This window comes from Synchiropus splendidus, chromosome 5, assembly GCF_027744825.2.
Source record: "Synchiropus splendidus isolate RoL2022-P1 chromosome 5, RoL_Sspl_1.0, whole genome shotgun sequence".
NCBI lineage: Eukaryota > Metazoa > Chordata > Actinopteri > Syngnathiformes > Callionymidae > Synchiropus > Synchiropus splendidus.
The window spans coordinates 9,206,093-9,222,725 of NC_071338.1; the positions used below are offsets into that span (position 1 = coordinate 9,206,093).

General features: G+C 43.9%; 2 protein-coding genes across 6 annotated transcripts in view; one reads left to right on the forward strand and one right to left on the reverse strand.

The window, feature by feature from the left end:
* Positions 1 to 12,993, forward strand: part of LOC128758436 (growth arrest-specific protein 7-like) — a 34,979-nt gene extending 21,986 nt beyond the window's left edge. Inside the window, exons 7-14 of the mRNA XM_053864303.1 lie at positions 1,574 to 1,689; positions 1,859 to 1,933; positions 5,665 to 5,743; positions 6,663 to 6,791; positions 8,825 to 8,948; positions 11,637 to 11,716; positions 11,799 to 11,897; positions 12,089 to 12,993. Coding sequence (XP_053720278.1) covers positions 1,574 to 1,689; positions 1,859 to 1,933; positions 5,665 to 5,743; positions 6,663 to 6,791; positions 8,825 to 8,948; positions 11,637 to 11,716; positions 11,799 to 11,897; positions 12,089 to 12,202 — 816 coding nt within the window. The 3' untranslated portion in view covers positions 12,203 to 12,993. The remainder of the gene's footprint in view (positions 1 to 1,573; positions 1,690 to 1,858; positions 1,934 to 5,664; positions 5,744 to 6,662; positions 6,792 to 8,824; positions 8,949 to 11,636; positions 11,717 to 11,798; positions 11,898 to 12,088) is intronic.
* Positions 12,994 to 13,886: 893 nt separating this feature from the next.
* Positions 13,887 to 16,633, reverse strand: part of LOC128759192 (myosin-16) — a 31,485-nt gene continuing 28,738 nt past the window's right edge. For all 5 annotated transcript variants that reach the window (XM_053865967.1, XM_053865966.1, XM_053865970.1 and 2 more), the window contains 7 exons: positions 16,143 to 16,335; positions 15,871 to 16,074; positions 15,634 to 15,759; positions 15,391 to 15,561; positions 15,128 to 15,328; positions 14,908 to 15,054; positions 13,887 to 14,757 (listed from right to left, as the gene is read on the reverse strand). In XM_053865967.1, coding sequence (XP_053721942.1) covers positions 14,605 to 14,757; positions 14,908 to 15,054; positions 15,128 to 15,328; positions 15,391 to 15,561; positions 15,634 to 15,759; positions 15,871 to 16,074; positions 16,143 to 16,335 — 1,195 coding nt within the window. In that variant the 3' untranslated portion in view covers positions 13,887 to 14,604. The remainder of the gene's footprint in view (positions 14,758 to 14,907; positions 15,055 to 15,127; positions 15,329 to 15,390; positions 15,562 to 15,633; positions 15,760 to 15,870; positions 16,075 to 16,142; positions 16,336 to 16,633) is intronic.

Sequence of the window (16,633 nt, forward strand, 5' to 3'; positions counted from 1 at the left end):
GACCATGCTCTCGATGCCACTGTAAATGACAATGCCTTGCTATCATCAGTGCTGCGTCAGAGATGAGGAAGAATATCTCCGGTGGATCAGATAACAGCTGTAAAAGTTGTGTAAATCCATTCTGGTGCTGTTATCCTAAACAGACTGAAGTTCTTCTTTAAAGTATTCCTTTAACTCGAACCATTTTCAGGCTACGACCTTCTGAGATTCAGAGATCAAAATTGAATATGTTATTGAAAAAATCTCGCCGACCAGATAATTCTGAAATCTTCTATGTGACTGTGGTTTCCACCTGAATACAGATGAAACTAGCTCTACGTCCTCACCTTCTGGTGCCATATCTAGTGCCATAGAACTGCCTGTTCAGTTGCCTTGATCAAGTGCAAAGATGTGTCTGAAATCATACTCAGAATAATTTGGAATAAATGATAAAGGATGCAGCTCAAACTGACTTGAAGTGCATGTTACTATGTGTAGGAAAAAAGCAAAAGTTACCATCACTGTTTTGGCTGGCTTAATTTCATGTTTGTTTAAAGCTGATGAAATTATTATGGATGTTATTTTATTGTATTCGTGTGGGGGCTGTTAACAAAATGGTAGATGATCCTGAGAACACCGAACAGAGTCTGCCATCAAGCCATGCTGTGTGATGTGGAGCCACTTGCTTTAGGTCTTTAAACCTTCTGCAACACATTCATCCTTTCTTCTACGAGAATCACTCGCCAAAGAGGAACTCATGATGTTTCCGAATACAATCTTAAAAATAACTTCAAAGTAGAAATATACCATAGAGACTATCTCTTGTGTTTTTGATGGAGGGATGAATCCCAGCAGAAGGGAGTTGGGTACTCCGAGGAACAACCAAAGGAAGAAAAGAAAATATCCCAGTTCATCTGTGATAAGAAAGGGATTGTTGCAGTTGCTGAACGAGAGCAGACATCTTCATTCCTAAATCTCTGCTACGACTCCCAGTGCACCCCAGACATTCTTGGAGTCAACGTCTGTGCTGGCTTTCTTCAGTTTGTGTTAGGTCCTTAGTGGTTAAAATAATCACGTTCTGTGTTGCGCTTTAATCTCATCCTGTTTGGGATGTCAAGATTAGACTTTGGCCGACCCTCTGCAGCGCAGGTTATGTGATCTCGTGTGGTCGCATCTAAATAAGTCTAAAACTGATGAATATATGTGAATGAAAATTTCAGGCAGCATCTGAGATGATTCAGTTTGGGAAGCCCCATCTGTATTTAGGATGGTTTTGTAGGAATCACAACTAGATAAAACACAGCATACAATGGAATCGCTGGAGCTTTGGAAAAACTTGCCCAGCTAACTCATGATCTAGTGGTAAGACCAGCTAGGGTTGTAATGACACTGTAATTTCAAACTGGATATTGATACCAAAGAAAATATTCGATGCTCATTACCTATTTGATACCTCAGAGTAAATATTTGGTAAATATTTTAGTCAGATCAGTGGAAAAAACTCAATTAATGAAAAGTGTTTGGCTCCAAGCGTTGCTTGGGTGCAACCCATGCATCACAGTTGTGAGTTATCACTGTTTTTTTTGCTCTGTAGATGGACAAGAAAGAGTCTCCGAGCAACGGCAGCATAACTGGATTCGAGATCCTGCTGCAGAAACAGCTGAAGGGGAAGCAGATGCAGAAAGAGATGGCCGAGTTCATCAGAGAAAGGTTCTGATATTTGACTTCCCTTTCCTTGACTTGTTCACACATTCGGATGGCAAGCATGCTGTCATTTGAAAACCCCCAGCGTCCCTTTTTGGTGCCTATTCATCTGAATCTGTTGCACAACACAGGAAGCATGCATGGTGAAAAATGAAACTCCCTACTTCCCTTTCAGGATAAAGATAGAAGAGGAATATGCCAAGAATCTGTCCAAGCTCTCCCAGATACCTTTGGCAAGCCAAGAAGAAGGGTGAGTGACGTCTGAGGGACTTGAACCGTGACTCACCCCGTGTGATGTGCGGTCATTCTGGCCATGAAATACATCTCTATATTATGTGGAACTCAGTCAGATGTCATACTTCAAGCTTGATGGTGATGCAGTTGCACAGCAAGTCATCTTTGAACACATTAAATCACACTGTTCAGATGTCACAGTACGTGGTGAATCCACCTCATATTTTCATGGACTCTATTATAGAAAACAGTAACTACCAAGACAAAAAATATATAGTTTCCTGGAAATATTTAATATATATTGCTCTGAAGCTTATTTTTTTTCATCTCTTTGACACGTTCATCAGACTCATGAATGACTGACCGCTAACACCATCTCTACTGAAGCGTGGCTCGGATAATATTCAGACTTGTGTTCAAGTTGATGTTAATGGTTTATTTCTCTATGAAGTCTAAAGCCTCCAGAGTCTAAACAGACAGGCTGACATTTCAGCGTAAGGAAATGACATCACCCTCTTTTGGATGGTGTCTTCCCACTCGGTCTCATGCATGTGAGTCACTTCTATTTTCATGGTAAATTGAAGTCACTCAGAGTCATGACGCTGAGGGTGGTCTTTTTTTTTAAATACAGAGTTTTCCGTTCGTTGGGAAATGCACTGTGTTTACATTCTGAAAGTCCTTCCATTAAAGCTTCAGACTGATGACTCAGAAGTAGGGGAATGCCATGTTACCATCATTGTTCTGAAAGTAATATAAAGAAATGTTGTACTCTAGTTATTAAACATTATAACCAGCTTTTCCACAGCTGCCAGTAATCTGGTTTAAACCCTAAAATAAATTGGTCGAAAAAACAAAATGATCTCTATTTAAATTCAGTTCATCTTTGAATCTTTCTCAGATAAACTTTTATCGTCCTTCCATGAAGTGTTTCAAATGTTGCCTGATGATTTTACATTTGAACTTATATGTATTGTGAATCCCATCTGTTATAGTTGCAGGACATGAGGTATTTTCTTTGTGAGTATTCTAGTGTTTCACAGGCTGCGCAAGATAAGTGGAGTTACGGTTCACTCACAGATGCTTCATATAAACCTCCTTCTGCTGAACAATATGGTCGACCAGTGTCCCTAACTGTTGGACTCACTGATGTAACCAAGAGTAGGCTGGCTAATGGTAATGGTGCCAGCTAGCTTATCAGCTTTTGAGTCATTATTGCCAAGCTTGGTGTGCGTCTTCAGTACTTCACTCCAACCAAAGAGGCGTACCGTTTAATTATAATTTTATTTATGAGTGCACAAGTTATTTAGCCCCCTTCTGTATGTTTCGCGTTGGTTTGTTACCTTGTCAATAAATACTTAAGTTACACTAGAACACTGCACTCTAGACATTAGAAGGCCTTGTTTTGTGAGTGGGCAGAAGAGGCCTGTGAGAAAAACCCTGCAGGGAAAGACCAAAGCTATTCCTCTTAAGACTGACAGCAGAGACCGTTTCACACTGAGGGAAGGGCTTTGTCCGACTCTTGGAGGGACAGAGCTTCTTAGAAACCCAAGAACCAGGAAGCCGGGAGCGGCTGCTGTGATGTTTATGGTGCCACCGGGGGGCCTGCTTATTAGACTTGTCGTTATTAAGAGATTCCACATGAAAGCAAAAGGCAGGGCTCATAGCAAGCATCACTCAACACCTGACCCCTGGTGTGGTGAAACCAAGGCCATAAATCGAACAAGAATCAGTGTCGAGATTTAGATGCTCCACGCGCCAGTCATGGCCCACATTTCTGTACCACACAGGAGTGCCATTTTTACAGTGGGATGCAGTTGTCCCATGTAGAATTCGGATGATGCCAGTCGGGTCAGTCAGCCCACAAGTGTAGCACAAAACACTCATTATCCTCTTCCTCAGGCCAGTGCTGTTGTCAAGCAGGACAATCGCCTGTTTTGTTGGCCGGGTCCTATCAAGCGAGCGATTACAGCCCCAGAACCAGCGTTCTGTTTTGTTCTGAATTTACCACTCTGTTTGGCAGCCATTTGGCCACGGGGCATGTGAGCACTTTCCTTTAGTGAAAACAACCCCGCGGGGGCGACTCGAAGAAGCCAGAATTAGTTAGAGGACTAGTGGCGATCGGAGCTTTTTGCTACGTAACTCGATAAACATGCTGACTTTAGGTGCGAGTCGTCTTCATCTGTGTGACTATGAAGTGTGTATGACGTCCTATGGATGGCGTGAGTCTCAAAATAATGCTATGCCAAGGCAATATTCTGGCAGGTGAACTTGTGTTGCAAACTTCTCTACTCATGCATGGAAGAGAGAAATAGCAGTCGACTTGTCTGCATACAGTATCAGTTAGTTTCACTTGACAGTCACATTCTGACTGTGGTAGCTAGAAGAGAGGTGAGCAATGGTCACTGGAATAAAATCAGATAAAATGACATGCCACTTCTACAGTTGAACTATTAGCTGTTATTAAACATGTACAAATAAAAAATGTTAATTTGCTGTCAAAAACAGTCCATTTTATTGTGACCTCCTGTGGGCCACATTCATACAGTCAAAGGGCTGCATGTGGCACCCGGGCCACACTTTGGATTCTACTGTAGCAGCATCTTTTTAAAACTGCTGCTGGTTTGAATAATGAAGCACACCGCTGAAAAACCTCTAAAACATTGCTCTGTGTTTTTGTCGGCCGTGTTCTACTGTCAGCTCTGACTTTATTGGAACAGGAGTTTGTGATCTGATCCACTGATACACGGTCGAAATAGCTGTAACAGGTGGTGATGTCTCACCAGACGTTTGGAGCAGAAAAAAAGCATTTTATGTATCACAATTCCGCTCAAACATGTAATAAAATAAATATTGCAGTTTATATATTAATTTTCAGTCAGCTTGATCGGATATTTACAGAATATGTGCGAACCGATATGAGCCGTCGCTAGCTTTCATTTGTTTAGTTAATGCAGTTTGGACAGAAGAATCATTTCTGCACAGGTGAGTGTGCTTCCTGTAGACCAGGGCGTCTCAATATCTGCTCTCCATATCCACCTTTGAAGTTTCACAGATCCAGTCTGATGTATACATTAAAACAAAAGCCTTTTTAGGTCGATCAGCTTACGTTGAACCAAAAAAATGAGTCTGTATCTGCGCGACTAGAGACTCCTTGCCTGTCACACGTCGTACTCTAATTCGTGCTGAATATATCCATCAACTGACTCCATGTCCGAGTCAGTAATTGCTCTGACTTAACCTCCTAATAAGCTTTTCTTCTGCACTGGATGTTGAAGCAGACAGTCTTTTCTCTGACACTCTCTGGAATGTTTTGGATGCCATTCAGAGGGAATTCCACACATGTCTTCTATTCAGACTGAGACTTTGAAGTGACCCGCTTCCCATAAAGACGGTCAGCGCCGGGCATAGAGATGATTGTTATGCGCTCCGCAGGTTTTCTACCCCACTCTGTCTTCTTTCTGTCGCACTCTTCAGCCACGGAAAATGTATGTCCGTCTGAGACAGAACCGGTACTGTCGGTCCTCTGCTACGTCCTAGTCATGCTGGGTGAGCGTGGAGATTTCATTTTGACAAATGTTTCTTGTGAACTTTTGTGCCGACTGATGTTGGACTCCCTCACTGCCACTCCCCCGTGCCGGAGTCCAGGATTCAGATCGTCTCTTTGTGAAAGCGTGTGTGGCCCTTCCTTGTGTGTCGTAACAAAAGATAAACACCGCTACTCTCTCACCTCTCTCTGTTTTCCCCCAGGACTCTCGGGGAGGCCTGGGCCCAGTTGAAAAAGAGTCTAGCTGATGAAGCTGAGGTCCACCTGAAGTTCTCTTCAAAGGTCGTTCATCACCGCCTTCATTTGGCTCAAACTCATTTGTTTGCTTTTGAGGTCATACTCCAGTTATGCGCTTTGTTTGCACCATCATGCTCCTGGATGAACCTCGTGAGCACACACATCGGCTGAGGAGCTCAAATCTCAGCTTGACTTTAAGGCGCACACCTAACCCTTGCCATGATGTGAATTTGCAGCAAGCTCATGTGTCGTTTTAGTCATGGTTTTCTGATGGCGTCCATGCTGTTCAACAGTTTTCAGACTTCCTGCTGAACTGGACCAGCTTTGCTTTTAATGAACTGTATTGCAAGAATGCTGACTCTGCTGTTTCCGTATGCAATAAAATAAAATAAATCCTGTTTCTAAATTAACCAGATAACCAGACGTATGAATCTTGGCGGCAGCAAATACAAAAACCAAAAGTTAATCCCTGTTTTTTCTCTTCTCGTATTTATATAAAAACAGAACGGCATGAGGGAGCAGAATAATCTCATTATGGAACATTAATGGGCTCAATTCACAGTGACTCCACACAGTCTTGTGGCTCGTGGACACAAATCCCTAACCAAGACAAGGTCAACTTGGTCTTGTGAAACCAGACACCGATTGTAGTGGGAGCTGGTACAGAGGCAGCGAGCAGATAATTGAACCTCTCCCTGCAGTCGTGTCAGATATTGGAGGCACAACAAAGGCCGTGTCTCTCCTCAGGGTGTGCACGACAGGACAGTCTAGCTGCAATAGTAATGGCCAAATAATCTTCCCTGTTTTCCATGCAACCACAAGCCGCTGACTACAATATACTTCTTGAAACCAGAATTGAAAGATCAGCCAAATGTATCTCTCTTTCTCATTGCTGTCCAGTGCATTTCTGTCATATATGTATCGCTACCTCATCGATTCTGATTCTTTTGTTTTCCTTGTGCAGCTCCAAAGTGAGGTGGAGAAGCCATTCCTGACCTTCAGGGAGAACTTTAAGAAGGACATGAAAAGATTTGACCACCACATCTCTGACCTACGAAAGCAGCTGGTTGGTCGCTACGCATCAGTGGAGAAGGTATGAACACAAACACGCTCGGCTGCTGTGCCAGTCACTGATGCTAAACCCTGTTGTAATCTGTGGTTACGCAAATCAGCCTTTACAGGAAGCGGTGATATTGTCACTTGAGTTCCACAAAAAAACGGATCCATCACAATCTTGCTCAAGTTAGCAACAAGAGTTGATGAAATCATGGCAACTAACTTAAGTCTCCGCCAGCTCACCGGAGACGAAAGCTTTATCTGGTGAATATGTTCATGAGCGTGGATGAATAAAACGGATATTCCACCATTACTGGTGTGGAAATGATGCTTTTGCAACACAGTAACAGTTACTTAACAATGGCTCTGCCATTACTTAAAATGGAAAATATTCTTATTGCTATCTATCATTTAAATTTTCCCGAGAAGGCGCAAACTCTATTTCAATGAGAGGCAAAGTGAGTAGACAATACTGATACACTTCATACAATGGGACCGTTGGCCGTAAAAAATAATCATTAAAAATATCATATATAAAGGGTTTTTGTGAAAAAGATCAAAATTAAATGATGATTGAATGGAAAATGTTGTACAATAGGGAAAAAATGAAACAATATGAAGGCTGAAAAAACAATATATTTTGAGGATATTTTACTAAACTGTATAATGTCCTCAATTAATCATAGAAAAAAATGAATATGATCCAAAGACCCAATATTATGGTGGTGAAAAGTGCAATCTGTATTTGCTTTATTTTGAACAATGAACAACAAGGGAGAGGAAATGAGCATTTAACACGTGATGCACTGATAAAGGTTAGTTCAATATGAACTGCTCCTCACTGGTGCCAAAATAAAACATAATGGGAAACAACACGATGAAGATAAAATAATGATATATTGCCAGAAGTGCCATTTAAAGTTGCTTTAAATGTGTTAAAATACATTTGAGTAACAGTGAATAATATAAAACTCAAACAAAAACATTAATAGTTGTGATAAATAAGTCATTAATGAGAACACAAAACAAGTGTCACAATCATCTTATGAGGACCAGATGAACATGGAAAAGTTTGTGCTCGAGCCTGTGGGGCCTAAAATGTGAGGTGTCCTATCAAGTAGGTATGGCCCAAATATCCTCAACTTCACTTCCATTTTTTTTTCTAATTCATGATGGTGCATTTAACGTAATGCATTGCCGAGCATTTTGTTTTGTTTCATTGTTTCAATATTTTGCCATGATGCACTTTTATTTAGGTCGTTAAAAGCATACATTTATGCTTCTATCCTTGTGGCTGCAATATCAGCATGGGATGTGAAGAGGTATCGAGCTATGCCTTATATCAAGTCCTGTGGAAGTCCAGCCTCGGCTCCAGAGACTTCCTCACAATGATCATGAGGTCTCTAATGTCAGATAAAAACCCCATCTTCAAATGAAATGTTCACATGTCTCGAGTAAAAGATAAAAATGTCACTATAGATTTCCCACAGCGACTGGTTTAGTTCAAGAAAAAAAAGATTAAAAAGCTAAATACGAACTCTTTGTCTTGTCATTTGTCATGGGCGTATTCTGTACATGTGATACTGCGGGAATGGTAGCTGCTTTGAATATATTCCACGTCTCTAGATTCACGCTGACTGATAAACAAGACGCCCTGCTGTGATTGTGATTTTTTTTTTTTTTTTTTTCCAGTCAGCTTCCTAAGATCATGTGAGGTTGTGCACTGATCCCTCTGGCAAGTTCATCTAATAATACCGTGCTGTATTTGATGCTCACTTGTTCCCAAAAAGGGTGTTTGCAAACAAAAAATCAAGGATTTTAGAATTCCAGTCACGCTGGTAAAATTCAGAATGAGGTGTGGTTGCTTAAAAATGATACATGGGCGGAGCTGACACTGTGAAAGAAAGGTGGTACCCACTCACTCCCAATGTGCTGCCCTGCTTCTCTTAACAAAGGGCCATCCATGTCATGCCCATTTCCCCTGCAGCCTGAATCGAGCAAATCTGCCCTTATCAGACGATCTTATCTTCTGAATAAATACACGCAGCTGTGCCTCTGTGTCTGCGACAGGCCCGGAAAGCGCTGGCTGAGCGACAGAAAGACCTGGAGTTGAAGTCTCAACAGCTGGAGATCAAACTCAGCAACAAGACGGAAGAAGAAATCAAGAAGGCTCGCAGGAAGTCCACACAAGCAGGTCAGAGTCAGGGGTCAGAAGGTCAACGCAGGGGTCCTGGCCTCATCCAGCTGCTTGTTTTATTGGCCAGTTTGTGCCTTCACACATGGGTCTGATCGAGTGAAACTAATTGAAAACATTTGAGTTTCTACTGTCCTTTTGGCAACGTACAGGCACCGATTTGAGGAGAATTTTATGAAAGACGTGTTGTGAGAGGATTTCACTCACATGTAGTCATGTTTTATGTCTAAGATTCAGCTAGATTTGAAAAAAATACACTATAAATCTATAACAAATCATTTTAAAAAAATGACCACAACTGTGTTCAAGTTATGGAGCACGGTTGTGTGTGTCTGTGAGAGACAGGATTATTGTGACATCAAGTGTAGGCTCTCACACTGGTCGGTGATCAGGGTCGACTTATTTATTTCAGCTCAAGTCTCGAGACCTTCAGGCATACTTTTATGTATAGATTTGTCACCGAGTTTATGTGTTGGTTCATTATCTGCCACTTGTTCCTATGCTTCATGGGAGGCTGGAGCCAGCTACACATGGGCCACGTACAGTATATTGTTGACCTGAGGGTGATTCGCTGGCGCTGTTGAAAGAATCTGTCGGACTTTTGGTTCATTATTATACTTTTTTATTACATTTTTTAAAATGTGATTTTTTTTTTTTTTATGAGCTGACGCAGCAGACTTCAACTCACATCCATGATTGACTGACAAATAAAACCGAAAAAAAAAACTGATGGAAGCAATTCTTGTAACAGAGTGTTCACACAGATGTCAGAGAGATTAGGGAAACGCCCAGCTCATTCTAGGTGCTGCATTTCTTCATATATTTCACTACACAAATCAAATCTAGAGTCGGAGACCCAACAGTGGTATGTTCCACGTGCGTGTGGAGAAAGGGGCTACACTTGGATCCGATATCATTGTGGCCACACCTACCCAGGAGGTCATCCATTCACCTTTGACCCTCTCACACCTTTTAAACATCTTTCCTCTTCTATCCTGAAATCCTCTCGTGGAGTCTCCTTCATCATGGAATACTGTGGTGCACCTGGAATTGCCGCTGTCCACTGTTAAGGAAACTTTATATCCACTTCGTCTGTGTTATTTGTCTTTAATTCGTCAGATAAAATGGATCTGTTAAAGAGTCCCAGCCCTGGTTTCAGCACAGGTGAAACTCTCCAGTCTTGACCAGCTCTATAGCCTCAGTTATAGTTGGATGGCGGAGGCTCTCATGCTGCCTGGCTACCCTTCGCAGGATCTATAGTCTGTGTTTGAACCTCCGTCGCTCTAAGCCCGGCAGCGACGGCCGATAAATCAATGCTATGTGTTTGCATTCTTGCGGAGGTTTACACTGAAGACGTGGAAAACATCTGAGCATGTGCAGAAGCCGCTAAAAAAACAGTAGAAGTCTTTTTTCATTATGTTTCTAAACTGACCTTGCTGTGAACTGAAAAACGGAGTTTGTCTTCGGACATGAGTCATGAGCTTTATCAGCACTTGAATTCAATATAAGGACAGGAGGAGGAGGAGGAGTAGGGCAGATAAAGGCTCTTGACTGTGTTCACAGTGGGAAAAGAGGGGTGTCAAATACCTCCGCTCACTTGAGTCATCATTCAGATCCAAGTAGTCCGGGTTGGCTGTCCTTCATGAGTGAAGGGAGCCTGACGGAGCCCCGCGATCGCCGTTCTTAATTATCATGGCCGTGTCATCCCCGGCGAGGATTCCTTCTGACCCCTTCCTTTTTTGGCTGAGACAGCCTTGTCAGTCTCTTTCTATCGCTGTGCGACCTCACTGCTAATTGTAAACAGATGTGGGCTCTCTGCTGATGTCATGACTTGACTTTGCACGACTGCGTGCTGTCACACACATGTGCAAAGACTCGCACGCACACACCGACACACACAGCCGCTGCTTATGCAACTACACAGACGGCAGCAGTTGTTGACGCCGTCTGGCTGCCAGCGATGGCTTGAGTTTGGGGAAAACACACGGATGTGAAGTGGGCACACTATTATTCCGCAACTCTCAGAATCCCCTCTCTACTTTCTTTTTCATCACGTTTCCTTTGACCGTAACTTATGAAATCTGGAGATCACTCACGCAGGCCTTCACCAGTAGTCAGCCTCTCTCAACGGTTCTTCCCCTTCCTGTGTGTTTTATGAGTGTTTCCCCCTTTATAGCGTCATTGTTCCTATGTTTGGTAAAGTTTTGCATCACTTTGTCGCCACGGCAATGGCACAATCTTAGCTGAAAGTACCCTGAATAGAACGGGATGTCTATTGTGCACTTCAACGGCTGGTTATCTTTTCATGCAGTATACAATGGTGCAGTAATGGGTGGAGAAGTCACGTATGTCTGACCCATTTTGACAAGAATTCAACGAAGATGCTCACACTGAGAGGTAGCCTTATATGCAGAACCCACTTCAAGGCCAGAAGTACACAGAGGGAACACAGGTCCAGCTGCATAAGAAGTGATTTGGAGTTTCAGCCGCTGACCAGGATGATCTAAAACCAGGTCGACAGAGCTATTCCATGCGCTCCCCGCTCCAAATTCTCTTCACGTATTACCCCCTTGAGTGTCACCACGACACACCACTCTTTTTTCAGCTGTCAATCAAAAGCTCTCATGATGGGGTGTGAGCACCCTCTCCTTTTCTTTGTCTCACCGCGTGCGTTTTTGTCTTTGTCAGGTGATGAACTGATGCGCTGCGTGGATCTTTACAACCAGTCTCAGTCCAGGTGGTTTGAGGAGATGGTGACGACCAGCTTGGTAAGACCTGCATCAGGGATTCAGAAATAAAAGATAAAAAAAAGAGAACAAGAACGCAGTTGACATGGTCACGTGTATGTAGGAGCTTGAGCGTCTGGAAGTGGAGCGCGTGGAGATGATCCGACAGCACCTGTGTCAGTACACCACGCTGCGGCACGAGACCGACATGTTCAACCAAAGTGTAAGTGTCACTGCCTTTGTTTGGGCGCTCAATATATGGTGTTAAGCATATGCTTTAATTTAGACTGGCAGGCAATTTACAGTCAGTTATGTATATTTGAGAAGTGTTTGTTGTGTTCTACCGCTAGAGGGAGGCAAATGTCTTCTAAACTCATCGAAGTGACGTTGTGGCGTGTCTCCCCTTCTCACCAGACGATGGAGCCAGTGGACAAGCTGCTGCAGTGTGTGGACCCAATAAGAGACAGAGAACTGTGGGTGAAGGAGAACAAGACTGGAGAAATCAGACCGGTGGACCTTGAGGTGTGAAGGCCTCAGTGAGCCAGCGCTGATCTGCACATGACTCTGATCAGACTGAGGGCGGATCAGCCAGTAGAACCCTGGATGACATCAATGTTCAGCGTTTCCTTATGCAAGCTGATCACCTCGGACCTGGAGCGTGCAGTCAGTTGAAGTGGAAACTGGTGAGACAGCGGACCAAGCGCGGACTTTCATGTGCGAATAGCTGTTGTGTTTCTGCTCCGTGAGGTATTTCCAGAGTCACGTGAGACTTGTCTTTAAGCTGCACCCACAAACCTGTGCTGCCACACGTGCCGACGTCGATGTTCACAAGGCCACCGCCCCCATCAGCAGGTGACCCAATGATGGCTTGACTTCTCAAGGATAAAAGAATGTTCCAGGAATACACTTCAGAATTTGTTCCAAAGCAGGAATCCGATTACTTGTGACCTTCATCTGTACATGATCAATGTAAACATGAAGCACTTCCCTCAGATCATGTTTATTTATATGGATCCTCTGCTGCTGTGGCAGTGATGTTTCCTGTTTTGCCCAGATGGCCAAAAAAAAAAAGAGGTCACTGAAAGGGCGAAGGGTTATGCTAACAACATGGTGTCCCATAGTGGATCTGGCTGTCTCTGTCTACAGGACATGCTACAGGTCACTGGGTGTTCCTCACCAACATACTCTAAATATTCTGTTACTTTTGCTTTACAAACATTCCACTCAAAATAAAGATGCATTTTCTCCTTGGTTTCTTGTAAAGTGTGATGCCATTGTTGTCTGCTGACATAAAACATGTCGAAAATTGTTGGTGTTGAATTTTTTCATGTTCCACAAATACACAGCAAAATACAGTTGACTAACTTAGTATCTTTCACGACTGGGAACACCTGCTGGTTTGATCTTATCCACTTATCTTAACATTTTTATTCTACTTGACGTGTGTCCTGATGCAACACCGTTGCATGGTGCAAGTCCATCTTGCCAGCTCGTAGTCAGTTCCAACCACAGAATGTGTTGAAGCTGGTTCATTGTGTTTGCACATCACATTTCATCTGCATGCTGAGTAAAAGAAAAAGTTTCCTGTCGTCTCGATGTGGAGTGCAAACGTCTGTCCCTTGCATTCTCATCCATCAGTGACCACTTCTGTGATGTGCACATCCCTCTAAGTATCACCAATGGACTAACAACACTTGTAAAAAGCTGTGGAAACTTTGGGACACCAGCTCTGAAACTCGTCTGGCGCTCCACCCAATTTTTGCTCCTTGTACCTGAGGCCCCTGGTGACTTGTTTCTGATAGTGACAGGAGATTCTCATCTCTCAAACTTAACCAAAGCAACGAAGGAGGGATATGAATAAACCTGTAATACACTGTGGTGTGAGCACATTTGTCACGCATGAACCGGTCAAAACAGTATGCTGTACGGATGCATTATCAGTAATATATGTCAGATGAAACATTGGTCCAGTCATCCTCATTTGGGCCCAAACCTTTTACCCAAATGTATTATTTTGTCAAATGAGTGCTAAAGCACCATTAGCCTCGCCCTTCTGCTCTCGGCAGTCACTGCAATGACAAAAAAAAAATCATAATGTGGAGGCGTGGTTTCAGAGTACATACGAAATCATCTTGCAGTCGTGTGAAGCTGTTCATTGTGGAAACATAGGTAAATAAAATGTCAAAGGAAGCAACACAAATAAAAAGTCACTCATCGTTTTAATGATTAAAATATATATTTTCCAAAAATACATCACTGTACTCACCGCTGCACATCTGGCGAGTACATAAGTGGGCAGATGTCCATAACATAAAAAGTAGAGTTCAGGTTTGGGGCAACCGAGTGGCTAACAAAGATTATAAAGTCCAGAAGACAAACCTTCTTTGGAGCAAAAATGTACAAAAAATATACAATAAGTGGAAATGAAAAGGACAAATAACAAATTACACGGGCATGGAGGCACTTTTATCTAGAAATGTGAAAAAGTGAACAAAAAAAATGTTTATGCAAAGCCATCGGTTGTTTACACTTATCTGTTAATATATTTTTGTTACAGGATGAAAGGTTTAGATGCCATACACTGTAAGTGTCAGTCCTGCTGAAGTGAGTGGCTGCAGTTATTCTTGCTTGTCTCGTCTATCGTTGATGTAAGATCAGTCTGGAGACCACAGCAGGAAGCCAAACAGAAGCTCAGACATTAGAAAAGTCCCAAGTAAGATTTAAGCAACTGACCTTTCCTTTTATTACTTAAACATTGTGAATCTCTCCTGGAATAAATCTGTGAAGACTGAGACAGTAACGTCTTCATTAGAGAGACAGATCTGATCACACCCAGTTTACAACTGTAAAGTCCAACCACCATCTGAGCACTTCTGCAGCATTTTGAGCATATTTCATTTGGTCCCTGCTCACCAACACCGGCTTCCTGTCTAATCCACCATGAGCTTCTTCAGGGAGTTGAGGTACGCTGGGATTAGCGAGCTCACAGACTCGTCGTCATCGTTGATGATCTTCTCCCCTCTGCCCTCGGAGCCCACAGAGCTCGGGGAGCGGACCAGGCTGGGGTATGGTGTGCTGTAACCCTGTGAGAGGATGGGAGAGTTTAGAGCACGCACACAGGGTTTGAGGACTGACTGGCGATAAAGTTCCATACATCGCTGTCCCTGCACTTTATCGTTAAGAGTTCAGTGGAAGGTTTCCCCCTTCTCAGCCAGAACTATAGATGTACTCACAGAAGAGTATCCCTTGCCAAAGCTGCCTCTGTTCTTCGTCCGGATCTTGGTCAGCGCCGACTCAGCAATGTCAGCTCTCTCCTCGGCGTCGTCGAGCTCGTGGACAGTCTTCCTGTACTTGGCTAGGTTCATGTTCGCTTGCTCCTCCTGTGTTTTTGAACCAGAGAGGACAGGAATGTTGAGATGCAGCCACTCAGTCGTCGCGGTGCTAGTATCATACCGCCTCCTCCACTTGTCTCTTGTAGGCCTTCATCTTGTTCTGCAGCCGCTCCACCAAGTCTTGCATTCTCTGCTGGTTCTTCTGGTCTTCTTCAGACTGGAAAAGCAGCTCTTTCAAGCGCCGCTCATTTTTCCGCAGAGACTTCACCGTTTCCGCGTGACGCTTCTGCTCCGTGTCCAGCTCCAGCTCCAGCTCCTTCACCTGCATAGGTCACCTCATGACGGTCTCACATGAACATCACCCAGCCCCTCTTTTCTCTGTACCTTTCCCTCCAACTTCTGTATGATCTTCTTGCCCCCTTTCATGGCGATCTGCTCAGCTTCCTCCAGGCGGCTGCTCATCTCCTTAATCTGGGCCTCCATGGCTTTCTTGACCCGCTCCAGGTGGAGCGTGTGTTCCTGTTCCAGGCGCAGCTCCTCTCCTACTCGGGCCAACTGAGACACCACATATTTCAAAAGTAATCCCCCTTTACAGCGTCAGGCTCTTGTTTCATTCATCAGCGTTACCTCACAGCCGGCTTTCTTGATCTTCTCTGCGGATCCCCTGAGCTCGCTCTGGAGCTCCTCGTGCTCCTGCTGGAAAGTTTGAAGATCCACCTCCAGCTTTCTCCTCCCGCTGATCGCAGCCTGCAGCTAAAACACAGATGTTTGGATGTGAACTATGGCGAAACAAACTGTTCTAATTTATGCAGCACAAGAACCTGTTATAAACCAAGGAAAGTATGAGTTGGCTTCTTTACCAACCTGGTTGTTGAGGTCATTGTATTTATCGCCCGACTCTTGCATCTCCACTTCCAGCGCCTTTCGTGCTCGCTCTGTGCTCTCCAGTGCCGACCGCATCTCCTCTGCCTCGCTCACCAGCAGAGCCAGCCGACGCTCCACGGCTGCCTGATCCTCCCGATGCTCCTCGTGGCTCCTCATCTCTTCCTCCAGCTGTGCCTGGAGCTCCTGGACAACACTTGACCATCACAGACCGCTCTTCCCAGATGACACAGACAAGAACTCACGACACCAACTTTGATCTGCTGCTGCGCTTTCTTGCTGGTCTTGTTCAGCTCGGTGTTGCTCTTGGTCAAAAGATCCACCTGAAGCTCCAGCTCGTTGATGTCCACCTCCAGTTTCTTCTTCAGTTTCAGCCCCTCTGCTCTGCCCTTCAGCTCCACATCCAGGCTGGCCTGCACAGACTCCAGTGCTCTCTGGTGGCTCTTCCTGTCAGGAGATGTTTGGAATTAGACACGTGCTGTTGAAGGTCGTAAATATACATCACTTTTGCAACTACTGATGTATCAGTCTAATCCATACAATGATGTGATGCCATCAATGGTGATGGTCTATGGCTAGCTTGGGATCGCAGCGACGTTTGCCGTGTTGCTATTTATGTTAGCGGCAAGTTTTCCGGTTTTTAGCTGACCCTCACACTGAATGGAGCTGAGCTCATGAGAGGCAGCAGTGAGGAGCTACACTGCAGATCCACGAGGAACTGCAGAACAAAATAATGGTGACCAAG